The 23508-nt window shown below is 36.3% G+C and overlaps 1 protein-coding gene across 1 annotated transcript in view; it reads left to right on the top strand.

Annotated features, from left to right (window-relative positions):
• MLLT4 (myeloid/lymphoid or mixed-lineage leukemia (trithorax homolog, Drosophila); translocated to, 4) overlaps positions 1–23508 on the top strand; it is a gene marked incomplete at its 5' end in the record, with an annotated part of 83155 nt that overhangs the window by 33261 nt on the left and 26386 nt on the right. The window contains 5 exons of the mRNA XM_008943195.1: positions 1093–1358; positions 1854–1997; positions 3454–3652; positions 5392–5495; positions 7854–7940. Coding sequence (XP_008941443.1) covers positions 1093–1358; positions 1854–1997; positions 3454–3652; positions 5392–5495; positions 7854–7940 — 800 coding nt within the window. The remainder of the gene's footprint in view (positions 1–1092; positions 1359–1853; positions 1998–3453; positions 3653–5391; positions 5496–7853; positions 7941–23508) is intronic.

Genomic DNA, 23508 nt, shown 5'->3' with positions numbered 1-23508 from the left:
CCTGCTGAGGATCCCTACCATGGTACTTTAGATACGATAGTGTTTCACATCCCTGTCAGCCTTCCTGGGCTGTGCTGGTCCATGAGAGCATGCTGGTCTTGCTTGCTGTCCCACTGCACCTGTAATCCCAGCTCAATGACTGTGCTGAGACTTCTGCTGCCTCTTGTTGATTTCTGTGCTGAATGTATTCACGCACAGGCCCCTGAGATAGGACCCTTTGTTGTGCTTTCCATGGGGCAAGTGTGAGAGCCTCCTACCTTATGTAGCCTGATGACTAAAGAAGAAAATGGAAAACTTTAAAAGTATTCCTGTTTGAAGGGACTAACTGGGGATAAAAGGTCAGGAAGAGTTAACAAAATAGTGACGTTCTGAATAATTTAAGTAAAGATGATCTGCAGAGCTATTAAGTAGAGTTGTTCTGTTCAACTACGAAGGGTATTAATACAAAATTCATATATACTTCCTGGTCTTTTGGGTATTAAGCTTTCTGCAATTTGCTTTTTTCCTGTCTTGAACACTGAAAAAAAGAATATAAAGATGTTCTGATATGCTTTTAGTGCCTTGTACTGTAAGAGAAGCACTTTCTGGGACACAAACCTTGAAAAAGTAGCAAACTGGAGTTGGAATAAAGGCAGATGATGTTGATTATTTCAGTCATTTTTCATCTGCTTATAATTTTCTAATACAGGTAATTTTTCCAGGCACAATCCTGAGTTTCATTTTAAAGAAACTAATTTGATGGTCTCTTCAACAGAGTTTTCAGATAAAAATATTGCCTTAAAAGATGACATGCAAATAAATGTTCTATTTGTATTAATATATTGCACCAGGAAGCATATAAGGGTATTTGCTGTCGGTGAAGCTAAGAGGAAATTAAAAAATGCATTTCAGCTATTGGTTTAATGTTGCTCAGTCTTGAAAACCACGGAGCAGTAAATCTATTTCTGAAAGTGCATATAACTTAAATACGTGTATGTTCCACCTAGCATTCACCAGCCTGATTTGAGTGTCTTTATGTTATTTTTTTATGGCCTAAACCAGTTGTATGTTGCAGTACGTGAAGAGGGTTTACCTCTTGTCTTATCTCCGTAGATGATGTGCTGCACACGTTGACTGGAGCTATGTCCCTGTTGCGACGATGTAGAGTGAATGCTGCTCTGACTATACAGCTCTTCTCCCAGCTGTTTCACTTTATCAACATGTGGCTTTTTAACAGATTAGTTACGGCCCCAGATTCAGGTTTATGTTCACATTATTGGGGAGCTATTGTTCGTCAGCAGTTGGGCCACATTGAAGCCTGGGCAGAAAAACAGGGTTTGGAATTGGCTGCTGATTGCCACCTGAGCAGAATAGTGCAGGTGAGTGTTTGTATTTCTGATCAACACTTCTCTCATCAGCGTATATTCAAAGAGAATATTTGTATATTCTGTGTGCCTAAGGATCTGCATGTGGACAAGTGTAGTTTGTGTGAATCGAGTGTGGAACATTGAGGTAGCATCCAAAGACACAAGATGATTTCAACATCAAGAATATTTAAGTTACAAGTGAAATTAATAATTAGTGATTTTAGCCAACACGCTGTTCAATTTTGATTTATAAGACAGCTGTAACTATGCTGAACAAAGACAAGAAGAGTAGCTGAAAGATTGAAATGTCACATTTAGTTTTAATCTATCTTAGAGGTACAGGAGATGTATTTAGTAGGTTGTTTTGAGGATATTTAAGTTTTTCTTACAAATCTGGCTTCTTGCTTCGTCTTTTCTTATTTCTTGCCTAAAGAACACTCAGAAAAAAGGCTTAAGGCTTCATTCTGGTTCGGATTTGACTCTCTGACTTTTTTTTTCACCCCATAGGCAACCACATTGCTTACCATGGAAAAATATTCACATGCAGATGTTCCAAATATTAACAGTACTTGCTTTAAGCTGAATTCTCTGCAGCTACAAGCTTTGTTGCAGAATTATCACTGTGCTCCAGATGAACCCCTCATCCCAACAGTAAGTCTCCTCTGTGACTTTCTGTGCTGTTTTAACGTACCTGAAGAACGTAGACTTAACGTAAAAACACTGCCTGCAAGTAATTATTTTACTGTTAATTAGTTTGGAATTGTTACAAGAAGAGTCAGAGTGGGTAGTCGACTTTCCATACAATAAGAAATATTGGGTGCTATCAGCCTGTTTCTGGCCACTGACTTGGGTGACTTGACTGCAAATTGAGCAGTATATTGCCAAAAATCTCTCTTGCACTGGGTTGTAAAGTAAGACAAGACCGAATGTTGAGCATCCACAGAGAGGTGTCACTGCATTCTCACACTGTGGATGAAATGCAGTATGGCGGTAGAGCAGAGGTGTACAGAGCACTCCCAAAAGCTGGTTCTATGTATAACCAGAAGAAAAAAAGGTTTGATAAATCGCAGAAATCAAATGAAAGGAGGAGGAAAACTAGGGGTTTTATTTTTACATCAAGCTGGCCTAAATTTTAGCATGAAGGTAACAGAAAATGGAGGAACTCCTTGATGAGAGAGAGAGAAGAGCCTTTTCATTGTGCGCTTTTTTGAATAGTTCAGGATAAATAGAAGAATGTAGTTCCAACTGCTGCTTGGACCTTTGCTTTTTTGCAAAGTTGTTAGGAATTTGTTTTTTAACTTCTGAATTAATTTTCCTCCGTTCATACAATCTAGTAACTGATATCCTACTGAAGTCTTACAGATCTCTGTAAAACGTGGAAGGAAGAATACTGAGTGCTGGGTCCAACCACAGTAGCTGTGGTTGTGAAAAGTACATTGGTTCCATAGAGCTTTTTGTGATGCTAAGGGAAGAGTTATGCACTAAATGCACAGACCTTTAAAGGTCTCTGCTGCATCTTGAGTGATCCTGCTCTTGGGTTATGTACTTCTACAGTGCTGTTTGAAAAACAGACATCTACCTTAAGGGATCCTTCATATTATACTGAGCTCCCATAAATTAGTTCTGTAAAACTTCTGAACTAGGGATGTGTATATGCCGTTGGATCTCTGTGGGTATAAGATCCTTCTGGAGCTGAAAATCCTGGTTTACACAAGCTGGCTGTTTGCTTTCTATGTATTTAGTCTTGGAGAAGTATATTTACACTCAAGGACATGTCAAAATTTTAAAGCTGCCTTTGATTTCACCTCTGCACGTGCATGTTCTCTGCTATATATTTTAAATGCAGCCTTCATATCAAGGAAAAACATGCACCACAAGTTTTGAAAATAATTTAAAAATAAATGCTTCTGTTATATTCTCAAACTACATAATATATGAGATTTAATCAAATAAAGCAATGCAGTGTACAGTGTGTATATAGTGAAGCCAAAGAATTTTTATATCTGGTAATTTCTTTCAGTCTTAGTATTTTCTTAACATTAGGGTTTTTTTTCTTTAATGAAAAATATCCCTTTGTAGTAACAATTCCTTTCTTCTTTCTGCCCAGGAATTGATAGAGAATGTAGTAACTGTTGCAGAAAATACGGCTGATGAACTTGCTCGCAGTGATGGCCGAGAGGTCCAACTGGAGGAGGATCCTGACTTACAGCTACCTTTTCTTTTACCAGAAGATGGCTATTCCTGTGATGTTGTCAGAAATGTTCCAAGTGGTTTACAAGAATTTTTAGATCCTCTCTGTCAGAGGGGTTAGTTCTTCTGTTGCTTTACAATGATCTCCTTTGTTTGGTGTAGTGAATACAGAATGCAAAATACATTGTAGTTAAATGTAAACCACTTTCTTTTTATACTATGTACCTCAAGTGTTTACTTTTGCAACCCATAAAAAGTATGCAAAATTTTTAAAATCCTTACTCTTTCTCCTTTCCCCAATCATTCAATGTCAAGTTTCTAAATAAGCAGTGCTAAGTTAGTAGTGCCTGCTGAAACTTAGTTTTGCCTTTGCTAAAGAGGTCTTTTAATTTTTTTTTTTTAACTAAAGCAGCAAAAACTTACATAAATACAAATATTTTAATACTTCAACAATTTCACAGTCAACTTACTTTAAAAGCTAATGTGAATTAAATAGGGTGTTTTTTTACTCATCAGATGCTTCTGCATAACATTAAAAACACACAAGCTTATAGTTTTTTTGATGTTCATCAATGTTAGAACATACAGTTTGGGCATTTGTAGTCCAGTAGAACTTCATATGACGAGTAGAAAGGTCTTGTGGTTGGACAAAAGTGACCTATGCTTGACAAGGTGTAAAGCAAGGGGTCTGTCAGAACATTTACAGTGAATGAACAAATTGTGATCCTTATCTTGTGCTACTCAACTTTATTAGAAGCTTTTTTGTTATATAATTTCTGGTTTAAAAGTTGTTTAAAAAATTCAACAGGAATATCATGGTAGATAGGACAGCAAAGGAGACTATTAAGAAAGCAGACTTACTCTATCCTACACTGAAGTTTTGCAGGTGTTGGTTCCAACTTAGTTTATAGAAGAGCCACACTTTTGGATTTTTTTTTTTTTTTCTAAAGTAGGAAACTAACAGCTTTGAAAATACCATGTGTTACAGAGGATATAGTCTCAGACTAATGGAAACTAGTAGAATAAATTCTTTAATTGGGAAGTAGAATTAATTTGCCATACAAATCTCTGTAATAGTTATTGCAAGTAAGGCCTTTTTAATAGTGCCTACATTCAAAATTTTACTTTTCAGCTATCCCTTAAAAAATTATGCTGGGGGACTGGTTTACAGTAATCAGTGTAAACTGAACTACTGAAAGACGGTGTTTGTGAGGAGGTGAAGCTCACCTATTTGGATGGGGTAGTTTGTGATTTCATTGTGATGCAGATTCTCACTGTCTCTGATTTAGGAGACACTGTGGGATACCGCTTCAGCTGCTATGGCTCCTTTTTTCAAAATTGTAGGAATTGCTCAATTAAGAAAAAACAAATTGAACAAAACCCCACTTCTAGTTGCATAGTTACATTTGAAAAAGTTATGAGTCCAAGGCTTCACCTCTGCCAAATCTATGCTGAGACTGATTAGCTAGACTCTCTGCAAGGTGAAGTGGCGCTGCCTTACTCAGAGTTGGTGGTTTATTTCTAGAAGATGACCTGGTGTTTCATGTCTTTTTTGAGTCTGATTGGTACAAGCAATATTTTGCAGCTCAAGAGTTCTCTGTGAGTTTGTAGTGTTTTTTAAGTACATATATTCCTCAGAAGCAGCAGCTATAGTAGAACTGCAGGATTTTGTAGATGCCATAAAATTGCAGTGAAGCACATAACAGCATCTAAGATGCAACATAATAATGAATATAAAAGCCTAAATACTGCTGTTTGATTTCCTTGTGGAAATTTCCTATTTGATTTTAATTCCTATATTGATTTTAATTAGCTTTTAATAGCATGACTATGTTAATGTTACTTTCTCTTCCAGGTTTTTGTAGATTAACACCTCATCCACGGTCACCAGGCACATGGACAATATACTTTGAGGGTGCGGACTATGAAAGTCACCTGTCACATGAGAATGCTGAACTAGTAAGTATTGATCCAATGAATAATTCTCCAAACTGGTATCTTGGAAAGCCATTGTGTTTTATGTGATGAGTTTTTAATGCTTATTAGGAAGAAGAGGCTTCATTATTAAACATTTAATGAATTTAAGGAACAACTTGCAGATATGTGCAGATCAGTGTTGTTCTAGGCTGCGGTATGATATTATTCTCATGTAAGCAAACTTTGTCTGCAATATCCCCTAACCCTGGAGGCAAACAGTGAAGAAATTCCTTGTAAACATAGGCAAAATATATATGGACGTGTATCTCTAAATAACTTGTAATGTGAATGGAGCTGTAGACTGCTTTTATTTATAAGCAGGCAGTTCCCAACTAAATTTTTAGTATTAAGTTATAATCCGATATTTGGTTTTTGATAGATTTTCAGGAGAAATTCTTATTTTTTCTTTAGGTTATACTTACTAAAGAAGGATTTCACCTCAGTGTGACGTGGTGGTTTTTTTTTTTATTTTTTTTCTGCTGCAGTTTTGTTGTATGTCAGTTTTCTGTGGTGGATTGGGTTGTTTGTGGTTTTTTGCTTTGTTTTGTTTTGATTTTTTTAATATGTGATAGCCAAGAACATCTAAGTTAAGGAACAAATTGGTTTTGGAAAGATTGCGGCTTTAATTGAAATAATTTTTGTAGAAACTAAGCAGAAATAGCTTCATATTTATAATTAGCATTTCAACAAAACCAAAAAGGCAAACACAGAACTACAATTACTTTCCTAAGGCCTTCTATGGAAATTGCTTGTTCCTTGCTATGCAGAGGGACTTGAAAGCTTCATTTACTCTATTCAGAACCCAACATGGTATCTTGGCAATGGTTTCATCTTACAAAGCCTGCAGAGTGTGGCTTATCAGTTCAAGACTGGGCTCTGCTGTATCAGTCATACAGATTGAGGAGATGCTCTCCTAAGTCTTCCTTAAAAAGGCTTGATACGCAGGATGAGTGGATGCTACAGTTTCATTCATCTGTCATTCTTTCATCAGCATGTCAGACTGTTCAAATAACCTGTTCTGATCATTCTTTTCCCTGGTGCGTGCACGTTGATTGAATGTACTAAGGTTGAGAGTTCTAAAAGTCTTCTGTCTGGGTGTCCGAGCAGTGCTTTACATGCTGGTTCACAGATCACTTCTTGGTGCAGCATCTCTGCGTAATATAAATACTAGGTAAATGTTCTGTTTCATAGCTGTAGGTTTTGAATGGTTTTGTTTTCTTTCATTTTTACTCCCCAAACCAAAACTGTTTTCACAGCTCTGGTTCCACTGGTAGTCTGGGAAGTTGCCCACGCTAGACAGTCATCCGCAAATTTTCAGTGAAGTATTTCTTTTGTTCTCAGACCGAGAGAAATTTGGTACAGACTAATGGCAAAGTTATGCTCCCAGTGGCTTCCTTTTTCCAGTTTGTATGTTTTTTTTGTAGAATTAGTTTAATATTTTTATTTAAATGAATGGAAAAAATCCTAAATAAACTAGGAACAGATTCTGTTTTTCTGCCATCCTTGGCATAGCTCTGCTAGAATTTTTCTAGCTTAAAAACTACTTACTTATCTAATACTTAAACTGAAGAAAAAGATGTTCATATTTTTTGTAAATAATTTCCTTGAGTTATATTTTTACTTTGTCTTGGGTCACGTGGAACTTGCAGTTAGGTTTTAATAGGAATATAAGCTAGGGTGCTTTAACTTGCATGCTTCAGCTAACGAAGACTCTGACAGCAACTTTTTTGCATAAAAGGAGGTGGCAGTGTTGCAAAGATAGAAAAAAAAAAAAACCAACATGTTTTTTAGGGACTTGGCCTGTATTTCAATTACAGAGTTTTAGAAAGGAAATTTTGTAGAACTAACTTTCAAGGCTTTAAGTGTGGTTTTGAAATCAGTTTGCCTCCTAATATCTCTGCAGAATTACTATCTTCTAGATGAAGCACTAAAAACTGATCTGTGTAGGTCACTCTCACCTTGCTAATAGGGGCCTGCTGAGTTTAAACTTAAGTTTTCATTAAAAGTTACTACAATCCTGCTACGTTTCAGATGGTGATTCATTAATAAACCCTTTTCTGAAGTAGAGAAGGAGAAGCAGGTAGGTAGACTTCAAAGCTTCAGCAGTGTTCATAACACAGGTGTAGTATTTAATGTGAATTCACATTAATCAAATGTTAAAGATTCTTTTAAAGTGGAGTACCAGACATTTTATTTAGTGTGAGATCTGCTGCTGCACTAACAATTTACTTTTGAATGCAGATGAACTACTGTGTACTATGTGTAATAGTGTAATATGAATTTTTGTCTCTTTTGTTTGTTTGTTTTTCCTCTTCTTTCTTCCTTTTCTGTGTTTGATAGGCTCAGCCATTGAGGAAAGAACCTGAAATTATCACTGTAACACTAAAAAAACAAAATGGAATGGGCCTGAGTATTGTTGCTGCCAAGGTATGGAAGTCAGTTTAAGTGTTGTTGAAAAAAGCTTTTTTTTTTTTTTTTTTTTATCAGCCTGCAGTGGAAAATGTTAATGGTAAAATTTATTTCCCTTAAATTTGTTGTGCACATCATGTTGGTGGTACTTTTATTCTGGCTGGGGAATGTTTCTGTAAAATACACAGATGTGAACAATACAAGAGGAAACATAATGTAGTTATGATATTTAAGTTTAAACCTCTGTGCAGGTGTATTCACTTTTCAGAGCCAAAAATTTGCACTGTGATCAAATGGAATTAATAAACAGGCTAATATAGTACTTCAGCTGAAAAGTAGCAGAAGTACCCAGAAAAGAAAAACTGTAAATACAAAAAATAACATGTGGGTTTGTTTGGTTTTTTTAATTTGATGAATTAAAAAAATAATTCAAATATATACATTAAAGTTTGTATACTTTCTGCTATGAGGACGACACCTTATCTTTTGCACAGTGTACAGATGCATGTGTGACTTCAGTTTTGCCTCCTCATAGTAGAGAGCTACAGTGTATTCAGTAGCTTGGTGGAGGAGGGTATCTCTCGTGCCCTAACTTGCTAAAACTGTGGGTGTATGCTACTCTTAGGAGCACTTGATCTAACGTATAGACTGCACATACAACTCCAGCCACCAGATGGAGGACTCCACTAGTTGGTTAGTTTTGCTTTTATTAACTGGGTCCCATAGCAGACAACCTTTAAGTTTTAAGCCTCTTATAAATTATGCAACAGTGATATCCAAAAGTCCTTGTAATTATGTGGTGTACAACAGCTAGAACAAGTCTTTCCTAATGTCTCTCCACTGTGTAGTACATGAAACTTGAGAATGCTGTAGTCCTCCTTGGCACTTAGTGCATGGACTGAAAACATGATTGTTCTGATGCTTTTAAGTTTTCTCACATAGTTAGTTGCTTCTAAACAGCACTGTATTTTATTTCTACAACTTTCATTTCATAGTCTGTTGTTAAAATGGTAATCTTGGATGGTATCTGCTTTTAAGATTTGTTTATGACATCTGTAAAGGAATACCAGGTGTCAGGTATATATTGCTCACAATCAGCAGTTATTGAACTATTCAGAATCTGAAAAATGTAACATTGAGAGGCAAATACTAGATCTTGAGATACTCCAGGTTAAATATGTATCAGATTTCTGACTGCCCTCTGTATTTCTGTTGAATGTTTCAGAATGTGCAGTGGAAATTTTTTTTTTTTTCACTTTAAACTGTGTAATCTGATTTTTTTCATGTAGAGAGAAGCAGGCTATAACAGGGGAAGAATTTTCCCTTTTCACTGGAGCTGGCTGGCTTCTACGAGTTGAAAGGGGTTTTTTAACATGATCAGTGATGGAAGCAGCAGTCTTCATCTCAGCTTAGTTGCAGGAACACTAGCTGATTCAGGCAGTGATTGCATCTCATCTTGCTGCTATGTGCCTGCCACAATACTGGAATTCTGATTTTTAAACCAGTTATGTCTTAAATCTTGAAGTAAGCAAGAGGCAGATTTTAATTCTCATTTCAGTATATGCAGCTGTTTAATTTGAAGTCAGCAGAACATTCATTGGATAGAAATAATCATCTTGCATTGTGTTGAAAGAAGTTGCTGTAGCAGTTAAATAGGATTATTTTCAAGGCGTTACTTCAAGAGGTTCAAACTTGCTTATTGTAAGTAATTAATAGCATGTTTTTCCAATAATAAGCTTCATATGAACAACAGAGTAAGGAAGAATACAAAGGCATTAATTTTCTCAATCCAGCCAGAGCAGGCAGATTAGAGAATTGAGTGAGCGTGACTGAGAAGCTAGTAATAGTGGGTGGATTTTTTTTCTTTCTATTCCTATCTTGTTGACTTTTACTAATTTTTCCCACATGTCTTAAGTTGTGTGTATTTTACCAGCCTGATAATTAAAATTCTCTTCTTCCCTTTTGGCTGAGGAAAATGGAGGAAGAAGTCCAGTAGACTATTTGTTAAAATTTTCTAAACATTAACTGGATAGAATACCTGAAATGCGAGGGAGAGGAAGAATAGATTTAGATTTTTCTACCTTTTCAAATAGTAAAAGGTTGTCTGTCAGATGCTCATATGAAAGTACCTTACAGCTGAGGACAGGAAAGCTGTTTTAGAAATACACCGTGACTGCTGCAATTCACAGGATCCCCGTTTGATTGCTGACCCAATTATGTTTGATGAACTATTGGTATCTAGAGTGCTTCAAAAGTGCTGTAATAGAAGAGAGTGAAGCATTTGGTCAACAGGTGACCCTGCTCCAACCAGTGAAAGATAACCCTGAATCTTTTCAGCTGTAGTTACGAAAAAATTGGTTTTTTCCTGTGATGTGACAAAATAGTTGTTCTCAGTGACATGCTGTGAGAATGCCTTTGGATGTCAGTGCTGACTTGCTTTTCTTGTTAAGCCTTAATGGGCTCGTCATTGTCACTGGCTTTGGATGAAGTTTGTTAAAATGTGGGTTGGTGATATTCTAGAGATGGATGAAATGGGCAGATGCTCGTAATCTGAAAAGAAAATAATAAGAAAATAATAAGAAAGGTTCCTACTGACCGCTTTTAGTACTTCTTCCCATTGTAAAAAAAAATATCTACACTTTCCTAATAATCTGTGCTCTTCTCTGAGGAAATATGTAACAAATTTATCATTTGATAATTATTTGAGTTTCTTATTAGTTTGCAGGGGTTTGTAAATAAGTCTGTGCCAATTAAAGCATTACCAAGTGATTCTCACATCTTCTCTGCTGCAATCTAAAAAGATGATTGGAGTTGAGAAGTGAAAGCAACTTCCATTGAAATACTGTGCACCTGCTTGGTCTTACCAATAGGTGGTTTCAGTTTTGTGATACTAAATGGTTGTAAACACATTGACACTAATGTTAAAATAAAACAAAGCCAGAAGGGGTGAGTCAAGTTGTTTATGAAAGTGTTAGGTTACTGGGGAATCTATATTTGATCCTCTTTCCACCTAATGGCGAGGTGGAAATGTGGAAAGGCAAAATGTGTAAGTGCATTACTTCTAATTGATTAAAATGAGAGTAGCTGTGAAATAGATCTTCTTAAGGCCTGCTGGAGAGAGCAGAAATGCTGCACATCACCTAGTTCACCTCACTTTGCTGTAAGGGTGTTTTTCTGAGGCAGGACAGCCCTTCTCAGCAACTACATAGTAAGCATGTAGGCTATATGCATTCATACCAGAGAAAACCAGTTTAGTTATGAAACAACTGTTTGCTGCCAGAGCACTGTAAACGGTGTTGTGTGGGTTTGTTTGTTTTGTTTGTTTTGGTTTTGTTTTGTTTTTAATTGGGATAATGCCTAACAGCGTTTCTTAACGTGAATACTTTACACAGGTTTTTATTTTTATTTAAAGTTAAATTGTATAGTTTCAGATGTGATCCAAAAAGACGACTTGTTGTACAACGCTTTCATAGGTGTTGCATATTTTCTTACAGTAATACTCCTGTAGCTTTATTAGCAATAGCTTTTGTAATAGGTACATGGAAATGTAGTTGGTAGGAGTGGTCGGGCATTGGGAACAGTATTGCTTTTCGAGGTTGTCTGCAGACTTACGTTGCTCTAACCCTGAAAGATGTTTGGATGTTAAAAGCTGCCTGACTCCCAACCACATTGTGGTTAAATTTTTATGAAATCCAGATGATTTGGAAGCAGCGTGTGCATGCAGTTTACTTTAAAAATATATCGCTTTTTGGGGGCTTTCACATGTGACTTCTCAGCCATCTGTGGGCCAGCACATTACTTCCTGTTTAATTTGGAGGTTTTTTGTCTTTTGTAGAAAAGGGTTTGGTTGTTTTTTTTTTTTCCTAGCAGTTTTCAAAGTTTAATAAAGCTTCTAAAGTAAATGGAAGTCAGAACAGCATAACTGATTACGTAAGAGCTTGAATATTGTATTGGTTATAGCTGGTGTTGATAAATGCTGCACTGTGTCATAGCATCCAGCTCTGAGTTATCTTGATGGGTATCTTGGAAAATCCAGCAGACTAGAGCGGTGGTTGCTGTTGAGGGCTGAAAGAGAAGTGGAGAATTGTTTTTTTTCTTTCAAGGATCTGTAGTCCCGGAGATCAAAATGTGGTTTTCTGTTGTTGGAAGAACAGAATCCATGGTAAGTCTGTTCAGGTTTCTGTTGGGACTGTTTTTCTCTGAAGTTTTAAATACTATCCCTGTACTTTTTTTCCTGCTCTCTTGCTTGTTTAAACCTGCCAGTAGTTACTTGTTCGTGTAGCAACAATGTAATACAGCATGCAGTTAAACATAGTCAGATGGTAGTAGCTAACTTTCTAAAATCTAGAAAGAAAAAAAAAAACTAATTTTTTAGCTTGTTCTTCATTTGCACTTCTCAAATTTGTGGAAGTGGCTATTAATATTGAAAATTTCAGGTGTGATAACTACTGTTTTACTGTGGCAGAGCATGAATAGCATGACCCGTGATCTGTTTACTTGTCACATTAGTTGGCTTTAATCCAGGTTCCTCTAAAAGTCTGTTTTCCCCTTATGAAGCCTTAGTAGAATAATTAAAATTAAAATCGCAAACAGTATGTATAAGACTTTAATACTCTGTAGAACCTTCTGAAAAGATCAGAACGTGCAAACACATTGCAGTTAGGATGTCTTAAGTTCAACGCAGTTAGAGAGAACAGGCATTTAAATTTTGTTAGGATTACTATGGCACAAAAGAAAGGATTGCTGTGTTCTGCACAACGACAGAGCAGGTTTTGTTGATTAATATTTGCATGCTGGTTATATTCATTAGTATGCTATGATTTAGGTCTTTAAAATATGGCATACTTCTACCTCTTGCTCAGTCATCTTTTATTAGTATAACAGAAAAAGTTACAGAAGAATACATACAAGAACCTTAAAATACATAGGTATGTGCCCCTCCTGGCATATAAATCAGAGTGTATTTTCTAGCATTTTTTAACAGATGGTCAGGGAAAAATATTTTCGTAGTGCTTGCTAAAATAGGATGAGATGGTGGTGTTTCTTTTTTAATAGAAGCATTTCAAATGCTGAGTGTGACAGTTCATCAATAAATATTCTGGGAAAGGGCTTACTTCTGAAAACAAGATATAACCAACGAACCATAAATAATTTGTATTATTTGGCAACCTTGTTTGTTTTTAAGGTTTAATTAAATCAGTCTAAGTTGCTTTATTTTCTAAACCTGTTGCTCATCATTTTATATTTAATAGTCAATTTAAGGTATTAAATTTAACAAGCATTTGAGACTACCAGGCATATCAATTTTCATGTGAAATTTTTCTGAAAGTATGTTCTACAAATACCTTGTAGGTGATCTATGTAGAAGGAACAGGCTTAAACTTTTTTTTTTTTTTCAAAAATTGAAAATTAGGTTTATAGTTAACAATACTGACAGACAATTTTGATTCTCTTTACTCTGCATTTTCAAATACAGAGTTGATGTATTTTAACTGTTTGTTAGCTCTTTACATGTGTTGCAGGTTTTAAGATTTCTAAAGATTTCAGATACGTCAGTATCTGAAGTCCTCTTGTGTCTGTGCTTTCTTTGCATTTAAGAATTTTTTTTTTCCCTTTCCCTCCCAGAATGAATTAACTAAAATGAGTAAGAAGATTTAGAAGCTTGTTTTGGTTTCTTTAATGTTTGATACTAATTTGCATCAGCAGTCTGATCTACTGATGCCTTAACAGATTTCTGAGGAACTTGAAATAAAAATGTGTTTAATTGCCATTTCCAGCACAGATTTCTTAGTCTCTCAGGAATAAAATAGCATGTAAGCTGCCAGTTTAATCTTCATCATGAGCAAATAAATAGTTATGCCTTAGCAATCTGCCTGTTTCTTGTTGATTCATAATTTCCAGTGGGGTTTTTGGTTAAATTTTGGTACCTTATAGAAGTTCTATAAAATTTTGCTAGTACTTCGCTATGAAAAAATAAAGCTTATGCCAGCACAGCATGATTTTTCTTCTCACTAGCTATGAGACTGCAGCTCTGCTCAAGTAGAGTGTTTTTTCTCTTTTTTTTTTTTCTTTGCTTGTATTTAGACTGGTGGTGCAAATGGGTAACCCAGACACTTGTATTTCATGCCTTCTGGAGAAAAGCGGGTATTAAGATTCATATGCCAGTTCTTCCTTGCACTGGCTAGCACGACTGCAAAAGTTACAGTGCACGTCTGCTTTAGGTAGAATTCCTCTACCAGACTTCATTCAGTTCTGGCATTCAAATACATTCCAAAATTCTGTTTAGATACATGTTAATAAGGCATTTTAATTTTAAAATTTTTATTCCTATTAATGAAAAAGACTTTCAGAAGTTAACAAATACTGTGTAGACCTTTTCCTGTATGAATAATACTCTGAACTGGAGTGGAAATTTAGGTGCTTAATAGTATGGGATATTGTGTGCACTAATGGCTGATGAAGTTGTATCCATCTGCAACTGCAGAGCAGCTTTAGTTGGAAGATGGTGCTGTGACATGTTTTTCACTGGTAATTTGTCCTTAGCCATGGAGTCAAGAGCCGTTATTCGGAAACAGTGCAAAGAGACAGGGTGGGCTTTTTTTCCAAATTAGATTGTCCAGTATGTCTTGCCTGTAAAGTCCTGTCCACAGACCTAATTAAGCTGTGGCATTAGCTCAGAGCTGCCTTAAGAGGGAAGAGCCTCGCCATGTCTGCAATACAGCTTGTAGATTGATATGTAACTATGAATAGCCCTCAGTCTGCCACTTCTCATAGGGTGTTTATGGCAAACGTACATTAAAAAGTTAACCCTTGTTTGGGGAAATGGAGCTCCAGCAATGGGTTTTCCTTGAGCTCAACAAAATCTCTTTTTCCTTTGACAAAGGAATCAGAACAAGCCCGTGTGTTTAATTTCCTTTGTAAAAAATTAATGCATTTTACCAATTTCATGCATTTGTAGAATATCATATGAACCTTAAGTTGCAGCATTTCCAATGATAAAAGGCTTCCTTTTCAGAAAGGTTAAAATCTAATGAACAAAACTTGTAAGAGACTAAGCCAGTGTCATACATGAATCTTTTTCCCTTTACATACCAATTTTTCCATGTCATGAGAGCGAGAGTAAAGTACAGTTAGGTAGGCACTGTTGCATTTGAGTCCAGTCTCAGAATGAGACTTCAACACAATTGCTTCAGCCAGTTCATTTGGTTCCTTTTGTTTCCGTCAATGATGTTTTTTAGAAGCGCTGGATTTCCAGAGTGTGAAAGAAATCACATTGTTGCAAATTGATATCCTTGTATCTAGCACAGAAGACACTACAACTATACATGTCAGCATGCCTGCTTTCCATGCTTTCCTAATTGCCTTATTAAGGCTTCTGAATACCATAATTTGGGGTTGTTGGCATTTTGGGGTTTTTTGTTGTTGTTGTTTGGAGTGTTTTGGAGTTTTTTTTGTGTTTTGTTTTTGTTTTTTAAGACTAGAGTACTGTATATTTTATTAATGCCATTTTAGGCAGTCCATTACCGAACATCCTGCTGTGTTCCTTTGGTTTTATCCCCTGGGAGAAGCAGGCTTTAGGAAGATAGAGGGTATATTCTCTTGCTTGTTTTGTGCAAGTCAATCTTCATTGCAAACATTCTTTTATAAAAAGTAATAGGTAACCTTTATTCCATTAAGGGTAACAACAAAACTCTTCAGTCCTTTCTATTCACTCCTTTTGAGGCTATTTGTAAGTAGAGCTTCTAGATACACTGGATGTAAAGTTTCTAGGTTGTTGGATGCTTCCAAGTCCCATGATATTGTGCTACTTGCAATCTAGTTTTTTTTCCTTGTGAATAGGAAGACACTTACTCATCTGTTTTTCCACCCAGTGCAACTTAAAGCTCCAACAGAATAGTTTGTAGATGTGAAATGCTTGATGTTTCTCTGCCTGATGTGAATATTGTTGATTGTCACCAAAGTTTGAATCTGTACTGCCTGTTTTGTTTAATTAGAAATGTTTTGCCCACTGGTGGCTATAGTTTGTCCAAATCTAAAAATGTTTGGTCATCCCATGTTGTCCCTCCCCAGAGGAGAATTTGAAGGGAAAGCAGAAGTTTACATATGTGGAGCATGGGTCATTTTTAAAGTTCTAAGTCAGTGTATGATGTGACTCGTAGCAGCTGTAGCCACAACTAACAGATCAGTTTTTTACATACAGTAGGCTGGTCCACTTCACTTGTATTTGGAAATGATTTAGGGCATGCTGTGAAGTATTCTGTCTGATGATCACAGATTTCCAAAGTCTTTACATTGGTCTTGAGGTGGCCAAAGCCTTCGCTTCCTCTGACAAAGTGAGTCTTTTCTGATCTTCCAGTCCAGAGAAGTTTGGCCTCACTGGAGGCGGGACCAGTAGCTACAAAGTCGGTCTTTCTCATTCCTCTGGGCTGACACTAAGTAGTTCAGTGAGTCATAGGCGCAGTATTTTCAGTACATAAAGTACTTAAATATGTACTCATCCAGATGCGGCCTACAAAATGTATGCGGCTTTAGGGAACGAGAGTGTTTGGGTGAGCAGAAAGCTTTGCTTTTGCCTCAGAAAGAATACATTTGTAAGCTGTCTGGGTAGTTTAGTAAACTGGTATTCTCTAAAATGCTTACAAGTTTGGGTTATTTAAATGCTTCTAGGCAAAGTACTTGCCAGGGAGGTCAGCTTGAGACTTGATTTTGTTGCATAAACTTGCCTTTAAGGATGTTTATAAAAACTTAGAGACCTTCTATGTAAACTTGGGAGTCTGGGATTAGAGAATTAATCTTGATAAAAATCAGTAAATTCTACTCTGGACATCAGCAGATAAAAGATTTCAGGCCTGATGGCTGGTATCAGGCTTTACAGCTACAATTCTGTCCTGTTTTCTCTAAAGACATTTTAGTTGCAGGGATTTACTCTGTTTCTCATCTATAAAATACAACAGAAGGTTAACAAAAGAGACTAACTTGGGGAAATGGTGTCATCCTCTAAATGTTATGAGAGCTAGCAGGTCCTAGTATTTCAGCAAGATATATTTGTTTATGCATATACATACACGTAGATGTTATATATGCATTATTAAAATAACATTCTTTAAAATGTTTGCATAATTATGCAAGATCCAATAAATAATTGAAAATTATTTTTTAATAAAAAGTCTCTGATGTTTTATGTGAACCATTGGAGTTTTTTAATATGTAGTCATGGTATCTAAAGCCACTTAAATCGGAATATTACTCTGAAGAGGTTGGTACCTGTGTGACGCTTTCTTTTTTTTTTGTGGATTCAGTCAAACTATAGTTGCAGAATGAAGATACATTTTTGTATTACTATTTATGTGATGCTTGCAGTCATTAAAATTTTCATATATTTAAGACAGGAATCTTCAATTCAGTACTGGAAAGTCATTAGTAAGACTTTCTTGACTTTTATGTAAATAAAAGTAGTTTTTAATATGTGTAACATTTTTAAAAGAATCTTTGTTATTGAAGTGCTTTTTTCTTCTTGAATCAAATATGACTCTGCGAGTCTTTATTGGAAGCGGTTCATTACTCCAGTTTTACAGGAGTGTTATAAAGTATGTGAAGCTAAACAGGTATGGGCAAATGGTGGCGTAGAACAAGTAATGACAAGACTGAATTGGAGCGTTACTGGTTTGGTTAGGTGCCATACCTGCAGATATGGTTTGCGGTTGCATAGTTGTTCCTTAATTGCTACAATTTTGCTGTTGTTCCTAACAACTAGAAAAGTGTTTTTGTAATAGTTTTCATAGTTCTAATTCTAATGACAGTTACTGAAATAACTTGGTCGTACTACAGATCCAATAAAACTGCGAGAATATGACTAACCTTGCAGTTAGTGATCAGTTTGTGATCCTCCTAAGCTAGTTCTAGGGTGTGATGTTTCAGGATGGGTGTAGCTTAACTGTTTAGAGGTTGTCACCTCATCAACAGATGGACCTTCATTCCCACTCTGATACCTGTAGACTGGGGTGCTGGTGGGGCTGTGTGCTGTCTCAGCACCTCCAGCCTGTCCGTGCTGCTGGTGGCAGGTCCCCATGTGGCGTGGTGTGGCGTGGCATGGGTGGCTCGCTTGGGACCCCACCTGGGTGTTGGCACTCGCTAGAAGGAGCTGCCTGCTATTTCCACAGGCAGGATTTCTTCTGCCTGCTTTGAGTGCTTCCATGGCCACTGAGTCACCAGCTGTGGTGTGGGCTGGCTGTGTCGTGGCTGCTAAGAAGGCTGTATCTGATGGTCCTGTTACGCAAACTGCTACTTGATGTACAGTTGCTCTGTACAGCGTGTTCTGACTGTGACTGGCGTAATGTACCTGAGCAAAAGTTGCCTGTGCTTGTTACGGACAAGGAAGTCTTACAAAACTCAGCTTGTGACATAGCAGCACTGGTAATAAAATCTGTTTTCCTTAAATACTTCTTTTAGTTCTGTCATTTTTATTAATTCGTTACTACTGTAGTCTTGTACATCCTCAATTTTAAATCCTTCTGATGTAGGACTGGCTATTTCTTTTTTCAGATCACTGTAGTTTATCTTGTTTCTTTCCTTATTGGTCTGATAACTCCACAGAAGAAGCTGTAAATTATTTTTCTTTTAAAGCTGCCTTTTCTATCTCTAGAATTCTCACAGTGATTTTTTTTTTTAAACAGATGCAGTATTTTGGGCACAATCCTGTTAGAGCATGGAAGGGCATGCAAAATTATGCTAGCTGTGAAAACATGTATGGACTACTGTACATTGATGTGTTGCTTGATAGATGATGCAGATAATTAGGGGATGTGATGGTAAATTACTTCCTCCTTGTTAGAGTGTTTCAAGAGTCAGATTGCTTTATCCAGCTCTGTCCTTCAGCCTCTTTAACTTGATAGAATTTTTATAGTCAAGCAGAGAATTGTACCAGGCTTTAAAAGGACTAATAGCCTTTTGGACAACAGGTATGAAATCTCTGTGTATCTTTGTCTGCCATAAAACTTAGTGAGCTGAGCGTATTTTTGGTGTGTTGTTTTCTTTTTTGTTCCTTGTGATTCATTAAATGTGTGATTGACTTGGCTCTGTTGTATCAACTTTGTTTTGCTTTCATCCTCCCGCTCACAGCAAATTTTTTTGAGGTTACCGTCTGTGTGTCTTAAAGACTAGAAATTCTGTAAACAAATCTCATATTTGGGGGGTTGCTATTTTCTTCATCTTTCAGGTTCCCTTTTGATAAGGGAATCTGGCATTGGACACTTTGATTTAGTTTCACCCCTACCCTAGGTCAGTGCTGTAAATCTTAAGTATATGGTATCAGCATTCTAGAGATTGAAGTTGTTACTTCTTAATTTTCCTGTTGTAAGTATTTTAACCAGTAGTTTTTCTAAATAAGTAAAGAACACTATATATGTGTGTGTATATATGAAAACCTGTCTGTTAGTATATGCCAACGTTATTTATATTATATATATAATTTAAAAATGTAGAAGTTATTGTCTCTCAGGTGAGATTTTAATGTTAACCCTTTTTTGTTGTCTGTTTGAATTCATTACTCTCAGAGATTTTTTTTTTTAATTATTATTATTTTTTTGAAAGAGCTGAAGGCTCTTGCTGAATTTCCATCTGGTTAACTGTGCTTTGCTCCACAGTCTTTGGTCATATTTTCAGACAAATTTCTGTTGAGACTGCGAGTGTGTTGAGACTTTTTGGTTGGCTTTTTTCTGTAATTTGACATGATGAAGGAAAGATAAAACATCCTCTGAAACAAATGAAAATAACTACTGTTGATTTTTCTCTTATGTGTAGAAGGTACTTCTTTCTTCTGCATGGAATCCTCTTTGATTTTAGTGTTTATATGTGTTATTTTGTTTTTTGAATATAGTCTGCAATTTTAGTTTCTTCTAACTGCTAGTCAGGGTTTTTTTCTTTGAAAAGAATTTATTTAGGAAGTTGCATAAGTATTTTATAAAATATTCTTATTTAGGTACTAGAGGGGGCACAAGACCTTTTTTCTCATCAGTTTATAGTGGTTTGGAGTTGAATTACAATATTTATTAAACACATAGACTTCAGATGCAGAAGATTCAGTGTCGTTCCGTGTGTAAGGTCTACTCAGTTAATTGAGAGAGTCTCTTGCCAGTTCAGCTACAAACCATCAGAAAAATAATTCTCTCATGTTATAATTAAGTTTTCTGTATGTGTGTTAGATTGAAATGTAGCTGAATGTTGTTGATCAGTGCTTTACACTAAGACCTAATTAGTACCAAGTCAATAATTTGAAGTTTTCATTTAGTTTCAAATGAAGAGTGACACCTGCATGGACTGTGCAGCCTGTGACCGATGAACAGTACTGGTGTGAAACTCCCAACAATCATCATCACCTAAACTTGTACCAAATTAACAAGTCTCTCTGTGTTTGATTTTCTTGCTCTTATTTATATCCTCAGGTTGTAATTTCAGATTCCACCTTGTAAGATTTTTCTAAACACGGTTTTGTTCTAAGAACTACCTGAAACTACAAAATACCTGTGACAAAAATAAAGCTAGTCCTCTTTTCTTAAAGCTTACCTATCTTCTGTCTCATTTGAGATATTGTTTACACAGTATGTGGGTAACACAGATGTAATAAAGCCAGATCTAAGGGAAATGGAACTTTTGGTGAGTTTTAATTGCTGGATTTATTGATAGTGTTTCATACCTCAGGCTTTTGCTTATCCTGTTGACTTGTAGCTCCTTTTTACTTATGCTCTCAGTGAGGAGGACTTACTGTTTATTTACTTTTTACAATGCAGTCTGGTCACTTAAACATTTACCAGTATATTCTTCATTAGATTTAGGATAAAGACCTGAGTTACCATTCTAAGCAGTCTGACCTATGGAGAAACAGCCTGTGTTTGCCTCCCAAGCAGGACTAGAAGATCTATTAAAATTCCATCTAAATGTGAAAGTTCCTCATTTTCATAGAATTTCTTCAGCAACCTGTAGGTCACAGCAAATTTAGGATTAATTATTCTCATACTCTGACTAAAGTGTATGCCAAACTGACAAGTACAAATCTTTCAATTTGTACTATTTTAAAGCATTAAATTACATTTTAAGTTAAGTGTAAGATGGTAAGAAAAATATTATACAGATGTTGCATCTGTTGCAAATAAATGGTGTCATTCTGGACACTGGACCTTGTGGTTTTCCTTTTTTTCCCAGATGTGTTGGCTATGTACATCTGTCTTAAAAGATGAGTAAGCCCAAGCATGGAGAAGATTATTTTCAAGAATCTTTTCATGTATTTACCCAGAGACCTAATTAAGCTTTCTGTGGGGAAAAGGGGGATGTTTTTATCCCACTGTGTAATTACATCAGTAAAGGTGTGCTAAAAAAAATAACAGGATGCATTTACTTTGGTTCTAGATATGCTATTCATCCCCATCCCTTGCAAAGCTTAGGGTGACTTGTATTTTTTACATCTAGAAAAGGAAAAAGTTGGGAAGTGTCTTTTGGAGTGCACTTACCATGCAGGCTATCAGAAGCTTATAATAAAGATGTTTTTCTGCTGTGTAGTTTGCTTCTCTGTGTGGAAATACGTGTGTATGTGGGTTTGGGGTTTTTCTTTGGTTTTGCAGTTGTTTTGGCACTCAGCTTCCACTAGAATACTACTACTCTGCAAACACTGATCAAAGCTGATTGAAAAGTCAATAGTTGACCTATAGCAGGATTTAGAAATTCAAAACAGTTTAAATTGTTTGGTTAAAAATTAGGTTATCTACCAAATAAGGGGGTCTAAAGCCGCAGCAGAGAAACACTAATGATTTTGTATGACGGGGTTTTAACCCATTTGGGCAGGGCAGTGTCTAAACTGAAGTGTTCACTGTTAGATCAAACTTCCTTGGCATTTTTTGTATTGCTTATTAAAAAGACTTCCCTGGCGGAAGCTCACAGGTGTGCTCTGAACATGGGTGAATGTTCTTACATTTAAAAGATTAACAAATCCTGGCTCTTATTTTCCTTCTCAAAGAGGGTGCTTGGTTTCCAGCAGTGAAAACACCCAGACTGGGGTCTGATGTGAAAAGCCTACCTGATATTTGCTCTGTGTATTCAGAGCCCCTGACAATTACATGATTGTTAGCACAGGTACGGAGTTGCTGTAACTTGATAAAAGTTGGCACAACAGCTTAACAAGAATAATGTCACCCCTCTTTATTGATCCAGGCCCCTTCTAGCAACCACCTTTCCAGTACAACAGGTTATGAACAGTCATGCTGTGCTGTAAACAGCTTGGGTAAGCTGATTTGGTTGAAAACAAAGCTTTTATTTGGAGAAGGGTGACTTGGGAGTGGGGGTCAGCTTAGCCTTCAGCCAAGTCTGTCATGGGACCTGCCATGACAGTGCTGCCTGTGCAGGTCCAAGCGTGAGACAGCAAGGGAGCAGGCAGGTGGGTTTCTGTCTGACACTGTATGAGTGCACTGCTAGTAATTATTTTAATACAACATTCTTTAAAAGAATACTGAAATGTGTAAGTAGTGCCCTACTGCTGGCCTCCAAATTTAGTTCTTGGGGCTTTATGTAGTTTTTTTGATCTGGGTTGTTCTTTTGTGCTGATTATTTAACTGCATTGTAAAAACACAGAATGGAGGTGTTTCTCATTTTGAAGCTTTCTGTCTAATGTACGTAAGGTATCAGAATTTTTAATATTTTTGTCTGATTCTAGTTCTCAGCTTTGGTTATGCATTGTAACAACAGATGCCTTTTAGATCTAAGCTAAGGAGGTCTTTAGTGTTGAGTGTTATGCTCATGCAGTTTAGTTGAGCAGCATTGTCACCCAAGGGAACAGAAACAGCAGTAGTAGGTTTGTGGTTTTTTTCCAGTAACACAACCTGAAAATTTTCCTGAAATTACTACTTTAGGGGAAGGATTTCTCAAATTTTTCCTCCACAGGATACTATTATTTCACTTTCTGCAAGGATTGAGGGTAAAAGTTGCTTGAAGTGTGAAAGAAAACATTTAAATTGATAGCACTAGAGAGTTTACTACTGCGGATGACACTTTTTTTTAAATCTTGAATTTACTGCCTTTTTTTTTTTAATACTTTTAAAGTTTTTCTGAGTTTTGTATTTGGCTACATATGTTTGAGAAAAGGGGCTATAAGTTCCAGTATGTTAATCTTGGGAGGCAGAGGGGAATAAACCATCTTTTTATGCTTGCTTCATTCTTCCTTTCCACAGCCATCTAACTTCTCTACAGTTGTGTTCTGTTCAGACTAACAGCCTTACAAATAGACATGCTTTTGGTATTCAGAACTGGAGAAAATAAAGTGAACTGAAAAGAATGTCTGCTGTATTACTGTTACAGATACACACATGCCATTGCTCTGTTTTGTTTTTGAGATAATAGTTTTGGTTAAGGTGACCTTCACATTCCTTTCAAAGAAAAGAAGGTTAATAAGCAGTTTACAAAGAAACCTGTGGTGTTGTTATGTCAGTAAATGATAGGAGAAAAACCCCTGTGGTATGTATGAGAATTTTGCTCACTTTGGACTTTAGTATGCCTGTCTTAATATGTAAATACTAACATCCTTTCTGTGTCTGTGTCCTTAATA

This window comes from Merops nubicus, unplaced genomic scaffold, assembly GCF_000691845.1.
Source record: "Merops nubicus isolate BGI_N331 unplaced genomic scaffold, ASM69184v1 scaffold20976, whole genome shotgun sequence".
Lineage (NCBI taxonomy): Eukaryota > Metazoa > Chordata > Aves > Coraciiformes > Meropidae > Merops > Merops nubicus.
Note: the sequence above shows the minus strand (reverse complement) of the source record. Positions and strands in the feature narration are given on the sequence as shown.